General features: G+C 41.4%; 1 protein-coding gene across 1 annotated transcript in view; it reads right to left on the bottom strand.

The window, feature by feature from the left end:
• The window catches only part of DIS3L2 (DIS3 like 3'-5' exoribonuclease 2), a 328,965-nt gene that overhangs the window by 209,154 nt on the left and 100,424 nt on the right, over positions 1-19,387 (bottom strand). Inside the window, exon 6 of the mRNA XM_018563342.1 lies at positions 6,994-7,171. Coding sequence (XP_018418844.1) covers positions 6,994-7,171 — 178 coding nt within the window. The remainder of the gene's footprint in view (positions 1-6,993; positions 7,172-19,387) is intronic.

The following is a 19,387-nucleotide window of genomic DNA, read 5'->3' as shown; positions in this document are numbered from 1 at the left end:
TAGACATTAAGATTATTAAAACTCCTAAAAATTATACATTTTCTGAAAATCTAAACCCAGCACAAAAAAATGGTGGCAGTTACAATTTATATCACATAATATTGCAGCAGCTTGTGAAAACCATATTTTTAACCACTTGCCGTCCGCCCGTTGTAAAAAAAACGGACGGACGGCACTGCTGCATTGGCGGGTTGCCGTCTCCAGACTGCATTTTTTTTCTGCTCGCGCGCATAGTACAGCGTTGCATGACGGAATAAATGTCCATCAAAGTACCACAGCGCTGAATACTGAAAAATGGCCTGGATGGGAAGGGGGTTTAACACAGCGGATGTCAACTGGTTAAAACAAAAAGCACACCAACGTTACTTCAGTACATACAAACCCCACATTACCCAGTGTTTTGGCAAAATATAAAAGATGAGGTTGTATGAAGTAATACAATGAAAAGAGAAATCCACCCTGATGTTAATATGTAGGAGCTGTATGTCCATTGATTTGTAGTGAAGCCTGGACAATTACGCAAGACTCTTACCCTTTTTTTCTAGAAATTTAGTCTTGCAACTTTAAGCTATCCACTGACCTTCCATATTCCTTTTACTAAACTCTGCATAACATTCCACACCAACCCCTTTTTATCTTATAAAAACTTCAAGCGCCGTGATAAAGTTAGAACAGATCCTTTGGACAAAACTGCATTGTGCCATGTTGTTCTCCGCAATATTGCATATTGATATAGATCAGAGTCTCAAATCAGAAATATCCATAACAGGGTCTGTGAAATTGCAACAAAATTCAGTACCCCAAAAAGTTTATGGAAGAAATTTTAAAATCACTACAGGTCATCAGTTCAGAGATATGCGTATATTTTGGCCCTAGAATTATTTATTTCACCCTGGCGTGCGCGCCGATACCAAACACGTCTGTGTTTTCATACACATAAATGCGAGGGCGGGGGGGTTAAACTGTTTTTTTATTACTTTTACATTTATTTTATGCTATATTTTTTGAAACCTTTTCTTTTTACTTTCATTGCTATCACATAGGGGGGCTTACAAGCCCCGCATGTGATAGCATATTGGTGGTGACCAGTCCTCTTTAAAGGTGACACTGGGGGTCCAAAAAAAAAAAAACTATCACATTTCCACTTTAAATATGCTATTGAAGTGCAGATTGCGCTTCAACAGCATATTTCAGGAGCCGAGCAATGACAGCTCAGGGACCGGAAGTGATGCAATATGTGTCGCTCCTGTTCCTATAGAGCACGGAGATCTGTAAACGGAAGTTCGCCGCTTTCCCCCCCAGCTTTCCACCAACAACACCAACTTGCATAAGTGGCTTATTTTCTGCTTCTCCATGGTACTCGATTTAAAATGGCGGCTTGATTCCCTTACTGTGTGCTCTGGAGCGGTTCTTTGTCACCACTACAGATAAGGGAAATCTCAACCACATTTCCCAATATTGCTTGCACCAGACCAGGGAAAGCAGGTGAACTAGCTTCTCAACAAGGTGTGAAGAGTGCTCCTCCAGGAACACTCTCCAGGCTGTGCTAGATAAGCAAGTCATACTGTAGCTGTCCATTACAACCTGTGGGGTGCCAGGAAGTGAAGTAGCATTAAGTGACATTCCAAAGAAAATTATTGTAAACTAAAACACAAACTGTGTTTAACAGCAATTTCTTTGTGACTTCACACCTCTGTTGTTGTACCAGGCAGTCAGATACAGGTAGTCTGAAGCCCTATGTAGCTCACTCTGCTCCTGAACCTCCACAATGATCACTACCATGAATAATGAATATTAGCACAGCTAGGTAAAACATAACTATGTAAGAGGGAACACTGCACTCATATGATTACATGCGGATTGCTGTTTACATGTGTATGCATGATTGATTTAACACTAGGGATGCACCAATATATCGGCCGCCAAAACATATCGGACGAAAATGGCACTTTTGGCATAATGCCGAAAGTGCCATTTTCTGTTGCTACATCGGCGCATCCCTGATTTCTTTCCTCCCCGCTGGGCACTGCTCTATGTTCCAGCCGTGAGGAGAGAAACTGTGATAGCCAGCCGAGCGCTGTAAGAGGAGAGCACAATGAGCGGCCGGCGTCTCCTCCCACACCGCTCAGCCGCCTATCACAGTCCGGCAGAGCGGTGTGGGGGCGGAGACAGCGCTGTTACAGGAAGCTGGGCTTTCCTCTCTACACCGCTCGATCAGCCTCCTGTGACAGCGTGTCAGAGAGAAGAGCAAGGTACACACACTCAGCGATCGGTGATCGCTGAGTGTGTGTACATAATTGAGGATATGGTATGTTAACCATAGCCTCTATTATGAATGAATGGGAGTGATCTACATCTCCTCCTGTTCAAGCATAGTTGTGGTTATAGTAAACAAACATACAATGTCCTTATGTTATCAATGAACAGGAACACTCACAGGATTCCTGTTCATTGATAACACTGGACACAGAAAAAGAGATAGAAAAAGAAAAAGAGATTGAGAACACAAAGTCCTCTATTTTAAAAGGGAAATATCAGGGGTCTGTTTAGACCCCTAATATTTCCCCCAAAGCCCCTAAAAGTAATGTAAAAAATAAAAATTTAATAAAAAAATAAATATAACAAAATGTAAAGTTTTTTTTAAAAATAAAAATTACATTTGAAAATTAAAATAAACATTTTCGGTATAGGTTTCAGTCTGACAATTTTTTTGTTTTGGTTTTAAAATTTTCATTTCGGTGCTCCTCTATTTAACGCCATTGGTATTTATTAAAATGTTTGAAAAAAAACCTTCTGCTGGTGCTTGTGGAGGAGTGTGTCAGTCAGAGATAAGACAGTCCAGCTCTTTCACTCCTCTGGGAGATCAGCACAGATCCCATTTCCATCTTGAAAACCTATCCAAGAGCCCGTCATTTGGACAGATTGTTTCCTATGGAGGGAAATTTGAAAAATCCACCATGGCTGGACGTAAAACATTGACTGAAACTCTGAGAACTGCTTCACAGGTTAGCGTCTGTCTTACACATTGGGGGGAATTTATCAAAACTGGAGCAGACAAAACCTGGAGCAGCTGTGCATGGCAACCAATCTGCTTCTCTCCTCAGTTTGCTCAGTTAAGATTTGAAAATGAGAGAGAGGTGCTGATTGGTTGTCGTGCACAGCTGCTCCAGATTTTGTCTGCTCCAGTTTTGATAAAATTCCCTTCATTATATTTAGACATATTCTACTGGTAAAACACCTTTGTATCACTTTGATACAAAAGATGGAAATACACTTCATGAGGAAAACTTTTCAGCAATACTCAAGAGGGGCCCAGGACCCTCAAAGCAGTTTCCAGTCGATGAAATGCCTTGAAATGTGGTTGCAGAGGAAAGGCACTAGCAGCTTCAAAAGCTCTAAAAAGGCCCAGAACAGCAGGCTATGCAGGGGAAAGGTCTTCGCAGCTTCAAAAGCTCTGAAGGCACAGAACAGCAGGCTAAGCTTCCAGATGCAAGTGAATATGCACTGTATCACTAAGGTTTGAAACAACCCCCTGTATATCGGAGTCAACTGCAGTAACCCAAAAACAGCATCTCCTAATGCTGACTGTTGGGGACACCATCAGAAATGATAACGGTGGTGAAGGCCCGGTTTGAATTTGAGGCCCCCGGAGGATCATAGACTCCGCTGGGGTTGGCACCGAAGCTAGTAAGTCCAGAGTGGACCTGTAGTCTCCTGTTGACATGAACGGGCCTCAGCACTGTCCATTGCAATTGAAAACAGAATTTACTGATAATGACCCTATAACAACCCATGTTTCAAATTACAGGGTTCAGTTCCATCTGGGAATACCAGATAAACGCCCCCAAAACTACAAGTATACCTTTTGGGTGTCTTTGGGAAGACACTGTGCCACGTGCCGGTAAGCAACTAGGTCCAATGTGAAGAAAGTACACAGGCAGCTGGTGCTGATGTGCATTTCAGGTGGCTAAAAGTGACCAATGCACTATAGGTGGGCACTGAAACTAAAAAGATCCAAGATGCATGTGGTGCTTCAGCAGAACAGTAGCAGGATGGTGCTTCCTTCAAACTGAATAGGTGAGAGAATGTAGCATCACCTATCACTCCATCATACAGCCTATTACAGCAGCAAGAACCAGGAGTAGGGGGAATTTTTCAAAAGGCACTCAAATGGTGCAAACTGTGAGGTAGCTCCCAATGCTTCAGCTTGACCAACCTCAGTCATAAAGTGAGTCTTCAGCGACAGGGCCAAACCTGAGGCTGTGCCATGGTTCTGGACCTAGAAAAAACTCTGAGGGGAATTTAGCAAAACTGGAGCAGACAAAATCTGGAGCAGCTTTGCATGGCAACCAATCAGCTTCTCTCCTTCATTTTCAAATCTTAACTGAACTGAAGAAAGAAGCCGATTGGTTGCCATGGGCAACTGCTCCAGATTCCTTCTGCCCCAGTTTTGATAAATTCCCCCCATTGTGTCCAACACAGTACACAAAGGTCTAGAAAGTGCCACAATACAGAATCTCAAAAGTCCAATTCTAGGCTAGCACCGCACATCTAGTCCAGCCGGGTCCAGGTACAGCCCCCAAATCTTTTGCTGGGAAAATACCAATCTGGATAGCTGCTATAAAGCAACCAGCTCAGGCAGCAGTGTAACAAGGAAGTTATCTCCACAAAGGGTGGAAGGATTGCAAAAAATATAGACTTTCAGCACAGCTGAAACCACCAACCATCCTCCAACCTCCTAAGACACCAACAAAAAAACTGAGGCATGCTGGGATGAGGAGGGCTACATAAGGTTGGCTTAAAAATTCTGTTCATCAGCGTCCAAGTCTCCTGAAGGTGGAAGTATAACGCAACAGTTCCTCAATTACAGTGTCCCTTACTGGAAAACCGAGAAACTTTTTAACCTGCCAAAGGATATGTATTTCTGTACATCAAAATTCTGAGAGTTAGACAGTTCTGTCAGACATCTGCGCTGGGTGGGAAGCCTGATTTTTTTTTCCTGCTGCAGTTTTCACACTTACCGTTTTTCTCCCTCCCTCAAGCCTGCAACTGAACAGTGAAAGGAGAAGCAGCAAGCTGATAAGCTCAATAGATCCTCTCCTCTTATTAGCATATCCCTTGATAATACATGAACAGTGCAGAACATATGGTAGGCTCTCATGTGCTGCTTCTCCCTCTCCTAGTCTGAGGCGGAGGCTAATACCAGCTATAGTTCATTTACATAACTTGTTTTAAAAAAAAATACATTTAATTATGTATTAAATATCTAAATGGAGCTTTGCTTTAAAAAAATGTCCATGTAGCTTTAAGCTTCCATCTCTAGAAACATTTTGTGTAGGCTTGTCTAATCTTTTGAATCTTTGCCCGGTTTTGAAAGGATTTTCATAATTTGTAGCTGCCATTTTCACTATGCTGTGCTTATCAAAAAAAAATACTTCACCACTCAAGTCTGTGTAGTAATTCCTGTGCATTAGCATAATTATCTGTCCTTACTTTGCCCCGGTGCTTCTTTGTAAGCCACTATCCAAAGCTAGCCCACTCAGACTGCAGAGATTTCATATACAGAATTTGTGGAATGGCATGGATGCAACAAACATCAGGACATGATGGACTGATCAGCTGCACTGAGGCGAATTTTCAGACTGTCAGTATGCCACTTATAAAAAAAAAAAAGTTACCACTCCCATTTGTCCAAGGCCAATTCTCTTCTGGATTGAAAACTGTACCATTAAACCTACTAGGCAGGGCATCAACAACCCACTCACACAATATACTTCATCAGGGCTCACTGAATTACAGGATGCAGCATGTAGGACCCATCCAAAGGACACATGCAGGTGCACTTAAAAGGAGGGGGTAGAGGCTTGAAAGAGGAAGTGGTGGTTAGAGATGGAGGTGGCTGATAAAGTGGACTTTCAAAAATTCAAAAAAAGTGATAATCTGCTATTTTACGCAGAACATCTAGAAATGATAATAGATCCTAAGCAGTATCCAGAAAACTATCCTCGGACCTTAAATTTCTCCTAAATAATAGTGTACATCCTGTGTTAGATGATTTCACACTACAGATAGACAGCCAACGCACTGCCACGTCTAACTACGTGGCATTTAGTGATGTCTCTAATGTGCTACTCATTGTTTTTGCTAGAGAGAACACCGCATTTATTTTAATTCTGTAGATTTAGGCACATCTCCTGCTGCGTCTCAACCATTCTCAACCAGTCTTCAGAAGAGCATCTCAGACATGAGAAAGCAAAGCTCTGCCAAGATGGCCACCACTACAGACAGTGCAGAAGAAAAAGTAAGGCAGTAATAAGGAAATGATTAGTAGTGAGCCTATAGGCAATACTAGTGACTAGTCCTTTGCCCTCTGCTCCCCCTTTTCTGGGCACAACTTTCACAATTCAGGTCCTCAATGTTAGTCACATCCTTTTCTATTTGAAGCACAAGACCAGTAATAGGGTTGAGAATGAGCCCATCCCATCCTCCTCTACCTCCCTACTGGCCAATACCAAAACTGACAGCGCTACTGAAAAGGAAAGAGAAAAACCACACACAGCATGGGAAGCAACCCAGGATCCAGCTACTGTTCTGGAAAGTTGGTATTGGCATAATAGATAGCCCTGGGTATTAGGACTTCTGGAAAGGTTTGCTTTTACTGTGATGGAAATCTACTAATTGGTATTCATAGAGATTACCACTACCCTGTTAGCCCCCTCCCTATATTCCTTTTCCCAACATTTAATTGACGGTTTAGAACTTCAGTATATATCTGCACAAATATTAATAACTTCATTACTCATACTAGAATATATGCATAATCTAAACATTTGCATGTGTTAATTTAACATTCACTAAAAACAAAAGCTTGCAATTCTTTGTAAAAGAGCCAGTATTCGGCAGACTGCTTGCAATTCAACAGATCTGTTAAGGAAAATGAAGTACTTTGTATGCATAGAAAAAAACAATATAATCTGCAAATTAAAAGGTTACCTTTTACAGTTGAAAGATCCTTCAATTTACTGGCCAGTCTATTGCAGTCATCATCCTCTGGACCACTGTCAAACTGTGCTTCTATAATGAGATCTGGACTCCCAGCACCACCGGTGTCATTATGCGAAGTTGTAGCTGTTGTAACAGGTATACCTTCACAAACCTCTGGTTTTATTACCTGCATCCATAAAAGACAAGCCGTGAATAAATTGCCACCATCAGGAGCAGTATTCATTTGCTGTATACTTAAAGTGTATGCCATGGCAAAAAAAAAATCAGTACATCTCTGCAATAAATGCACATTTCCCCATATTTTATCGTTTTAAAAGAATCTGCGAGTACTGAAAAATACCAGTCAATGTGCCAAAAAATGCACTCAGTTCCTAAGTCATGTTTTAGGCCAACAAAGCACAGCATCTAGGTGCACTTGTCCTTTTGCTAAACTACTAAAACCCACCCCCTATCTTCATAACATAGACAATCTTTAATCGCAAGACAACTAGGAGGGTGACTTCAAATCTCGGACAAGGTCAACATGTATTTTTTGCACTTAACCAACAGATAAATATACCACTGAATGTGTTTAACAAACCAAAGTTTAAAAACACAAAAACACAAAATGTTTGTGATGGTTCATGGTTTAAACATTAAGGGCTTGTTCACATGTCCAGATTTGGAGCAGATCTGCTCGGTGAGTGTGAGGCGGGGAGGAGGTGCGGCGCGTGGATGCAGGTCTGGCAGCGGCGAGCGTGAGGTGATGAGGAGGTGTGAACAGGGCCAACTGATCGGAAGCCGATTAATCGATTATTGAAAACTTTTTCAATAATCGATTATAATCGATTAGTTGTTGCAGCCCTAAAACGCAGTGCAGTTTTACTTTGATTTTGCCACTTTATGGTTTTTTTTTTACTTAAAATGGGCTTTCATGTGCAGTGCATTTGCATGCATTCATATGTTTTTGATGCATTTTCATGTGTTCCAGTGCATTCCAGACCAGAGAAAATGACCAGCAGTATTTTTTTTAGTCTGGAATGGAACAGACTGCACTGGTGTGAATAGAGCCCAGAAATACCATAGTGATAGACTGGGATGCTTTTTTGGTCCGGGAACAAACCTTCCCGGTCTAGACATGATCCGGAAATGGTGTGAACAAGCCCTAAATCATAACTTCAGCCAACACTTTTTTTTGCTGGTTGGCCCATTCATCTCTAGACCAGACTGTTTCCAGCCCCAAATTGCATTCTAATGTATCCCTATGCTATTTCTGGCCTCTTCACACCAGCGCAGTCCGTTCCAGACCAGACAAATACTGCATGTCTCATTTCGTCTTGTCTGGAATGCACTGGAACCGACAGGTTCACACCATTTTCCGGACCAGATCTTGTCCGGAAAATGGTGTGAACCTGCCCTTAATGGAGAGAGGTTAGAAACTCTGGCTTGCAATTGGTGTTGCTGTTGAGGAGATCGAACCTCAAAACTTACCCTGGGGGCCAATGCTAATATGAGAAAAAGTTTCGATAGAATACAATATTTTTTATGAAAACACCATGTGTTAGTAGTTGGCAAATTTTCCTTGCCAAAAAGAGGTACGTGTAATCATGGGGATAACATTTTATAATGGAAACACAAGGGATTATGCCATCTTATTAAACTAAGGCTAGTTTAATTATAACAATATCAAGTCTGAAAACTTTAGAGCAACAAGATTTTCTTTTATTATAGAGGCGCACATTCATTTACTCTCAGAACTTGTACAAAAACATATGCCATTCCCGCTGCCTAGATTTTGCTAATTCTTCTTGTGTACCAAAACCAGCTTGTCGCAAGAAAACTTGACTTGTAAATGTACATATACCTGAGAGTTGTATACAATGAGGAATTTTCCAAAACTGGAGCAGACCGAACCTAGAGCAGTTGCCAAAAGTAATCAAATCAGCATCCATCTTTCAGTTAAGCTTTGAAAAGGAGAGAAGTTGGTTACTATGAGCAACTGCTTCCAATTCTGCCCCAATTTTGGTAAATTCACTTCAATGTTGAATAACATCTAATGCAAGAGTAGTAAAACTACTCAAGCATCGTTTTGGTCTTAAAAGGGGGTAGAAGGTTGAATCACATACCAACATTTAAATAAAATCCCAGAACGCTTAATACATCACAGGTACTTTCCTAAAGCACACAATTTTGTAATCCCAAATCCAGGGCAACAAGCTGCAGTTCAACTCTACACTATGATGGCCTGCATGTCTCAAACAACTGGTTTAGCCTTTTAAATTATTGCCCTGTCTAGGATTTTAAGCTGGCTCTGCGTTAATGAGATTCCCTAACAAAATTTAAGGTTCACAGGCAGTGCAGATTTAAAAAAACTTGAAAATGGTTTAGCAATATTTAATCGGCAAAGACAGGTGTGTGCTAAACACATGCCACATTTGAGTAACAGCACAGACTTAATATTAGGCAGTGGAAAATAAATGGGTGCTGGGCAGTTTATTTTGAGGCTTTTTTAAGATTTCATAACCTACGCAATACTGCACATGTATTCTACCATGTGTGCATTGAGCCTGCATACTTCATAGTGGCTTTGAAAGCGAAGGCGATTGTTTTCAAATCAAAATAGTGGAACATCTCTAAGTAATGATCCTAACAGCCTTAGGAATAGAAGTAATTAACACCTATGCTGGAACAATATCAAGTGGCTCAAATGCCCTTAACCCTTCCACTTCTCCAAAGATTCAGCTGTCAATGTGAAAGATTCTGCTGTTCAGAATGTAGGCTTTAAATAGCATATGTGGGCAGCAAGACAAATTGGTCAGCAAAGGCAGAAGCACATTGGTTCCATTACCCTCGCAAAGGGATTATACAAAAAAAAACTAAATAAAAAAAAGAAATTGGAGAAAAAAAATATATCTATAGAGCTATATCTATCTATCTATCTATATCTTGAGAAATACAAGCAGATACTTATCCATCAAGCCATACCATCAGGGAGGCGTGTGATTGGCCCCAAGTTCATTCTGCAGCAGGACAACAACCCCAAACACACAGCCACAGTCCTGGAAGTGATGGTTTGGACCCCACAGTGCCCTGATCTCAACTTTAATTTACTCTGTGTGGGATTACATGGAGACAGAAGATCTGTTAGGTTAGTCCTCCAACATGTCTGGAACAACTTACCTGACAAGTTCCTTCAAAAACTGTGTATACGTGTAGCTAGAAGATTTGATTCTGTTTTGAAGGCAAAGGGTGGTCACAACAATAATTTGATTTGGATTTCTCTTCTATTCATTTACTTTCCATTTTATTATTTGATCAAAACAAACTATTACACTTTTATTTGTAAAAGCATTCTTGCTTTACAGCATTTTTCACACCTGCCTAAAAACATTTACACACACACACAGATATTTCGGTATCAGGTACGAGTACCGGTTTTTTTTTCCCGGTACTCGCCGATACCGAGTACCGGAAGTCCCATTCAGGAAGCCAGGCGGCGTGTACTGATTCGCCACCTGGCTTCCTGATTAGCCAGGAAACAGGGCGGCGTGTAAAGACTCGCCACCTGGCTTCCCGATTAGCAGGGAGGCCGTTCCCATGCTTCTCATCACTAGGTGACTAGAAAGCATGGACCCGGCTTCCTGATTGGCCATGAGGCGACGAGGGAGCATGAAGCCAGCTTCCAAACCAATCAGAAAGCCGGGCGCCGCATCATTACTCGGCGACTGGCTTCCTGATTGGCCAAAGCGTCAATACACGCTGCCCGGCTTCCTGATACCAGAAGTATCGGTGCAGTGTGTGTGTGTGTGTGTGTGTGTTTTTTTACACACACACATCCTTAAAATGGAAGGAATAAACCATTTAAAATAAAATACAGCTAGCTTTTTACTAAGAAAAACTAATTTTTCTATTAACCCTTGCAGTGGGGCAACCCCCCACTGCAAGTATTATGTGCTTGCTCTGGTCTAGGGAGGAAAAAATTGTTATAAGTCACTTGATCCTCAGAGGCAGCTGGCTGTTAGATTGGTCCCTGGAGCCCCTCTCCTACGCTGCAGTAGTCTAAGGTCGACGAGTCATTATGTTTTATACACAGTCCATAGTACGGGAAGACACAGAGGGACATAACATCACTGCAATGGAGGAGGAGACAGGCTGGAGGGTGCACAGTTCTAGCCAGCCATCTCCAAGGACCAGGAGTGTATAACTTATCTTCCTCCCTAGACCAAAACGTGCACTTAACCCTTGCAGTGCGGGGGTAGCCCGACTGCAAGTGTTAATTAAAAAGTTCCCTGGAGTTCTGCTTTAACTTATCCTAATTCACAGTTATTCCTATAAAAAAAAAAATGGACAAAAAAAAAAATGGACAAAAGGACAAAAATGTTTATGTTGTAGACAAGATTTTGTATATGTAAATTATGCTTTAAAAACTAAAACAAACAGTATGTGGCATATACGCTTTAATAAAATTACTAATAATCTTTACAATGGTGAATACACCCCAACATTTAATATTGTCCCAGAACCACCATGTAGAAAAAAAAACAGATCAAGTTTGAATGAAGTTGCTGCCGGAGCTCTCCAAATGCTGAACCAAACCAATCACAGGGAATCAGCAGCAGACTGACCAATATTTATGTTGCTGAGAGTATGTTTAACACACCTTTGAAATAATACTATCAAAATTTTAAAAAAACTATAATTTTAAGCCCCGGAATGTGTAGCTAAAAAAAAAAGCAGACAAAAAATACAGACAGACACAAAGCCCCTTAACAAAAAGGACAATAAAAGATGCCCATACACTGCACGATTCTCGTACAAGAATCGCGGGAAATCCCGCGATCGTACGAGAATCGCGCAGTGTAAGTAAGGCGCGCGACCGTTTCTATTGTACGGTCGCACGTCTTCCGTCGAACCAGCATGCTAGAAAACCCGCCGGCAATCGTACGATTCTCGGCGAGTTAGTGGCCCGCTGGTTCGACAACTGCCGAACGGGCCGGTGTGCGCACACTGCCCGTTTGCAGTCATTGTAAGCCCGCCCCTCATTAGTCATCGTAAGCCCGCCCCTCAGGTGGCGGGCTTGCGATGATCGAGAGTGCGATCTGCCTGTCCAAGATGGGCAGATCGTACGTTTTTTTAATCACTTTACAACCATCGCAAGACTAAGGTCTTGCGATGGTTGTACAGTGTATGGCCACCTTAACCCTGATTCCTCTTGTCACTTGCCTAATTATGTTTTGGCTTAGAAATTGACAGTTGTTAAATTACATAAGCAAGACGTAATGTCTGTGTAGGCTCTTTAGATCCTTGGTTCTCAACTGGTGGGTCGTAACCCCCATGTTCAGTGGGTCACCGCATGCCTTCCACTATTCTAGGTGAGAGGCTACACAGCCTCCCAATAGAGTAGCACTGTCCGTTCTCACAACGAGCAGCCATTCAAAATATACTGCCTGGCACAGAGTGTCGGCTTGACGTGGGGTGGGAGTATGGCCGCAAGGGAGCTCCATCTATACGTGCATTGATTAAAGCTCCTTTGAGTGCCTGGACCGGACTGATGTCACATTCTGGCTCCCGGCACCTCTATGGGCGCGCCTGGGAGCTGTGTAATCAATGGACATATAGATGGAGCTGTGTAATCAATGGACATATAGATGGAGCTCTAACAGCACAACAGCCTACACTGGACCCCGTGCTCACCATAGAGCAGACGAAAAACGGAGGTTTTTCGTCTGCTCTGTGTTATCACTGAGACAGGGTGCGCTGTGATCACAGCGCCACCTGTCTCAGCTGTCACGAACTACACAGATAAGTTCTGTGTTGGAGGGCAGGTTCCATAAAAAGAACCTGTCACCTCCAAACTATCACTTAGAGGATTTTAAATCCCTATGTGATAGGAATAACATTAGGTGGGGGGGTGGGATAATACAAATTTAAAAAAGTTATGAAAAAGTACAAAAAAATATTTAAAAAAAAAGTGACAATGTAAAAAAAAAACCCTGCTGCCCCCGCCATCTGCATGCAAATAAACGCACGCATAGGCAATTTCTGGCTCGATGCTGATTGGCCAGGAAACCGGCTTCCAAGCCATTCACAATCAAGCCGGCCAAACATGGAGTAGGCTTCCCTGGCAGTCTCATTACTCGCTTCCCGGCTTCCTGATTGCCGGGAAGCCTGTTCCATGCAAAAGGAAGCACAGATACTCTGAGTACCGAAAGCAAAATATCGGTACTCTATACCCAATAAACGGTATTGGTGCATCCCTCGTTTTAATTAAACTTTTTTTTGTATTGGGACAAGTAGATTGTTATGAAGGACAAGTAGATTTGGCCCCCGCTTTAGCCCTTGGACAAGTAGTTTTTTCAAAAATGTCCACACCCCTGTGTGTGTGTGTGTGTATATGTATATATATACACATATATATACAAATATATTATTTTTTTTTTTTGGGGGGGGTGCATGTGTGTGAGTATGTCAGTGTGTGAGATTGTGTCTGTGGCTGTGTGCGTCTGCCATTAGTTTTGAGGGCCCAATCACACTAGTACAGTGCGCTAATCAGTCACATGCGATTAACACACTGTACCACACAATCGCACCTACCGTGCATTTTGTTTTGTGAGGTGTGTTGAATTGCCGTTCATTTGAATGGCACCCAAAACGCACCTCTCGCTCACAGTTTGATCACCTGCACTGAAACATGCGGTACTGCAATGCCGTGCATTCCATTGCAATACGACTTGGGTCGCGACTTAATGATTAAAGACAAATGAGGGTCCTGAGGTTACACAGATTGAGAACCACTGCTTTAGATCACTGTGGCAGGTAGTAATGCAAAGTAATTTACAAAAAAAAACATTCCTGTACAATATTTTCTGCAGCAACACTTGTTACACTAGCTTATAGGAAAAAATGCTTAGAAATACGCACTAAAACTGCACATAAACGCACAGTAAAAGCATGCAGTATTATTTACTAGCACACATGAAAATATAGTGCACATTACAGAGGAATGGAGCTATAAGAGTCCATATGTGAACCTGTACTTTGCTCATGCAAAGAAAAGCAACAAATTAATCTAGCTGCTGTCCTCCCCTGCTGTACATACTCTTCTTCCTTATATTTTAGCTAGAAGTGGAGATAAATATCCAGAAATATGAGGAACATGTGATTCTCCTCTCTAGAGATAGTGTTAGGTACCTGCTAGGCAACCAGCACCAATACCCGAAAGAGTAGAAAATCCTGCTAGTTTCAACTAGATATGAGTAACAAGAGAGTGAAGGGAAGGTACGTACAGCTGACAAACAAACCAGTAAGGGAATATGTTGCTTTGTCCAGCACAAGTAGAAATATTACCTTCATAAGTATATACTGTCAGGATTAAGAATTAAACTTTTTGTATAAACTGTAGGTTGAAAATTTATGAAAATTCACATACATACTTACTAAATATTTTGGGCCCTTTGCTATGAAGCCCCTACATAATATCTGGTGCAATTACCTTCAGAAGTCACAATTAAATACCACCTGTGTGCAAACTGTCACATGATCTCAATATACATACACACACATTCTGAAAGGCCCCAGAGTCTGCAACACCACTTAGTAAGCGGCAAAAAAAAAAACAGGTTTGCCGTTAGCCAAAAGGCATGTGGGAGAGTACCCGAAAATATGGAAGGTACTCTGATCAAATGAGATTAAAATTTGCAAACCCAAGACCTCATCAACCTGAGAACACCATCCCCACAGTGAAGCATGGTGGTGGCAGCATCATGCTGTGGCGATGTTTTTCATTGGCAGGGACCGGCAAACTAGTCAGAGTTGAAGGAATGATGGATGGAGCTAAATACAGGGAAATCTCTTCCAGTCTGCCCGAGATTTGAGACTGGGGTGGAGGTTCACCTTCCAGCAGGACAATAACCCTAAGCATACTGCGAAAGCCACACTTGAGTGGTTGAAGTGTTGAATGTCTTGGAATAGCCTAGTCAAAGCCCAGACAAATCTAAATTGAGAATCTGTGGCATGACAAATATTGTGGGGAGGAGGGGGAGTGGTGGTCTTATTCCTTGCTTGTATCACAATAAAAAGTATTTTGCATCTTAAAAGTGGTAGGCATGTTATGCAAGTCAAACAGAAATTAGAAAGAAATAGATAGAAACCCCCAAAAAAATATATTTCAATTCCAGTGAATACTTTTGCAAGCCACTGTAGATCCTCAAATCATCCCTAACTCATGCAGACACTGTCCTTTCTGGAGGATGGCTAGCGTAGTTCCCCATGCAAGCTCGCTCCAGCAATAGAATACAAATTGGTGAACTAATCATGAAATACTAGTCCATCAAGGAAGCAAGCTTGAAGCGGAGAGGGTACAGTATCGTTAATAGGGTACTTGAATGCATTTTTTATGGTTTACATTCCCCGACTTTAGTGTCACTTTAAAGACAATATAAAGAGTTATTATTCAATTCTCAACCATTTTTTAAAAAATGCCATAGTGAACCTTTCTTGGCCTAAAATGCTTAAAGATATCAATGCTAAAATTAATACATACCTGTGTTGGTCTTTCAGTCAGTCCATGTGTACCTGTGGAGCCAAATGATCTTAGGCCTGGCTGTACTTTGAGCACCAGCAAGGTGATTGCCCTTAAAGCGAGTCTGTCCTAAAGCATTTCTAAAGCAACAATTTTGAACTTTAGGCTTGTGTAACTTGCAATTATTTTCATGGGGTAGCCATATTTGGTCATTATATATAGAAGTTGTGGTTGTGCTTTATGGTTCTTATGGTTTTGTTCTTCGTGTGAATTTGTTAGTTTGCCATTTGCAAACAGTTTCCTTTAGGGCTTTTATCCAGCTTTGCAGTATTTTATAAAAGTAATCCATATCTATAAAAACGTCTGTTTTTAATGCATATTGTTAAGACAGTGTAATTGGTTTTGTTGCAGGCTAGCTGGTAACTGTGCTGGGAAAGTTCTGCGTTTTGCATTGTTAAAGCAGTCTAGCCATAAGAATTGGCATTTGAAAGAATAAGAATTTTTCACTTTTTTTTATCCTTTTCTGTATCTCAGTACTGCTCATTTCCTGCAACCTCTTGACAGCTACCGCCTGTGCATGCACTCCAGCAATGGCTACATATTTTCAAGGGTGTCTTTTTTATGACATCAGAGGACGAGACCTAAGGGCCGGTTCACACCACAAACTCTGCGTTCCAGTGCGTTCAGCCTCTGGAGAGCACTGAAATGCAAGCCAGCTGGCTCCCTGCGTTCAGGGGCAGGAGGGGGCGTGGCAGTGCATTGAAGTCAATGGCACTGCAGCCAAGCCCCCTGCCTGCAGTGTGATAGCCTACAGGCCACTCTGCAAAAATACTGCAAGCACTATTTTTGCAGATCGCAACGCCCCCCTCCCGTCCCTGAACAGAGGGAGCCGGCTGGCTTGCGTTCCAGAGGCAGAACGCACTGGAACGCGGAGCTTGTGGTGTGAACCGGCACGAATGCCTGTGTGGCAGTGTGACCATGCATAAGCACAACTGCGAGACAGGGAGAGAGCATTGTCACCCCACAAAAGAAGTGCCTGAACAAGGACCTTAATGGCAGGATTACCCGGAATTATTTAATAAAAGCTAGAGACTTAAAAATCTAAAACAACTTTTGAAATGACAATATTGTAAAGTATATATGAGATTTAGTGACTGGGTTTACATTCACACTAAAAACATATACCGTTCAATTACAGATTTGTTTTTTTGTTTCATCTACCAAAAGAATGGTTATGTTGGCCAGTCAGTGTTGATACACAGTTCTGCAAGTCAGAAAGACCATTCTGATTCTGTCTGGTTAAAGAAGTATTAAAACACTCAAACTTTTCTCAACAATTCCAGAACAAAATGTACATTGCTCAGCAAAGTATTTATTTGTTGCTGAAGCACTTATCTGTTATAATTCTGTTTCTAAACAGCTCGCTTCAAATCTCTCAGCTCAGTTTCCCTGAACTTCCTGTCGATTACAAGATCACAAAAACGGCGCAGTATCCAGCAGATGTCCATCTACTAGCTTGAAGGGAGTGGGGAGAGTATCCTGGGTCTGTTCACTTCTTACTGAACAGAGCTGATAATACGGATTTAGGCTGCATGCATACCTACAATGTAGGTACGTTTAGGGATCCCTGCACAAGCAACAATTTCCTGTAGCAAGAATCCTGAGTCTCCGACGCGGGAATACCCTAAGTGCGTCTATATTGTAGGTGTGAATGTAGCCTAATGAATGGGTTGCAGGAAAAAGGTGACAAGGAAACCTCCAATGCTGAACCTGGCAATAAGCACCATTCCCCATAATATAAAATAAAGACCTAAGAGGAAGAGCTAGAATCCCTAATAATGGTCAGACAAGGGAACAGACAAGGGAACAGACAAGGGAACAGACAAGGGAACAGACAAGGGAACAGACAAGGGAACTTAAATCACAGATCTCAACACCCCAGTCCCTGAAAGAGGAAAGAGTCAGATGGATTGAATGTGCGGCTTCTAACAAACAGAAATATCAGTTTTAGGTGGATTTGACCTTTAATAGTTTGGGAAACAAAACAAATTACACAGCATTATATGTTATCCCCCAGGCACTTCCAGCTATGCTTATTTATTCCTACACTAGATACGCAATAGGAGACATGCAAGTACAAGTGAAAGGAAGTTTCAATATACTTAATCACACTGAGCTACAGGACAAATAGTTGACAACATAAACCATTTCCCCTCTCCCTTTTCCAAGAATTATGAAATCTCAAGCCCTAGGATTTTTAAATCATATCAACAGAGCTTTGTTTGAATTTCTCAGCTAAACATATGAGCATCATGTTAAATGCTGTTCCACCTCTTACTGTCTGCGATATATTAAAAAGGAAAAAAAGGGAGAGGAAAGAAAATAACAGTAATTCCTTTGTAAAGGTACTTTATAAGCAGTAGTAAAATGCCTCAAAATTCAGTGTTAAAGTATTCAATCCAAAAAAGGGATAATATTAGTAGACATGCGTTGCAGAAGACATATAGAGGAGCTGGAAGTTTCACACCCCAGGTTTCAAATGCAAGAAAAAAAAAAAGGGTATTTCCACAGTGGGGTGTGCGAGGACCCAGATGGGAAAATAAAAAAAAAGGGGGCTTTTAAGAAACAAGTCCAGACCTCGTGTATAAAAATCTTAGAAGTACATTTATTCAATAAATCGTTGTATACATTTAAAATAAAAAAAACGGAATACAAAATCATCAATAAAAATGCTTTTACAAATGCAGGTTCACCGAATGGTGACGATACCGTGCAGTTACGATGTATATGGTTGTTTGTTATCAGAATGGTATAAACGCTCCTGTAAGTCCCTACATGTTTCGCCCCGAAAGGGCTTCTTCAGGGGAGAGAGACAATTCTATGGGAGATATGTGTCCTAGAATAAGAGTAATAAGCCCACATATAATAGAATTAGAATCAGAGAACTGCACTTTAGTCTCACTCCCAATCATCACTATCCCACCTAGCTGGGCTAGCTAGCTAATTAGCATTTTCCACCTGCACATTTGCTCTCAACCCATCTTCACCTTTTAATATCCCCATCACCAACACACTTCCCACATTAGAATGCTCTTCATCACCAGGCCACTACATGAAGAAAGAGAGAAACCATCTCCCTTCAATGTGTCCTCCTCTGCCGTTTGTCATTTTTATACTTATATCTATTTTTCATCCATTTTTATCCATATATACTTTCACATGGAATAATTAATTACCATACATATGTTTCTTTAGCAGAACTTCACTACCTCTAAGTCTAGTATGCCGGCTGCCTGTTTTTCCTGAAGACTACAGGGTGCTGTCTCCGACGCGATCCCTCCATTTGTGTTTACCTGTGGCGGTTCATGCTTGACAAAACCAATTCCTTGCTTGTATTTGAAGCAGTTTTTCCACTATATTCTCACTTCCCTGACTAACTGACGGTGAAGACACATATGTAAGCATTCAACATTAACAATACTTTTACATTTATTGTGATCGAGATTAATGTATGTAAAGCATGATTTTACTTGTGAGACTAAAGTGCAGTTCTCTGATCCTAATTCTATTATATGTGGGCTTATTACTCTTATTCTAGGACACATATCTCCCATAGAATTGTCTCTCTCCCCTGAAGAAGCCCTTTCGGGGCGAAACATGTAGGGACTTACAGGAGCGTTTATACCATTCTGATAACAAACAACCATATACATCGTAACTGCACGGTATCGTCACCATTCGGTGAACCTGCATTTGTAAAAGCATTTTTATTGATGATTTTGTATTCCGTTTTTTATCTTAAATAATGTATACAACGATTTATTGAATAAATGTACTTCTAAGATTTTTATACACGAGGTCTGGACTTGTTTCTTAAAAGCC

The sequence above is a fragment of the Nanorana parkeri genome, unplaced genomic scaffold, assembly GCF_000935625.1.
Source record: "Nanorana parkeri isolate BGI_ZX_2015 unplaced genomic scaffold, ASM93562v1 scaffold657, whole genome shotgun sequence".
NCBI classification, from domain to species: Eukaryota; Metazoa; Chordata; class Amphibia; order Anura; family Dicroglossidae; genus Nanorana; species Nanorana parkeri.
This window is presented reverse-complemented; position numbering and strand designations above follow the sequence as displayed.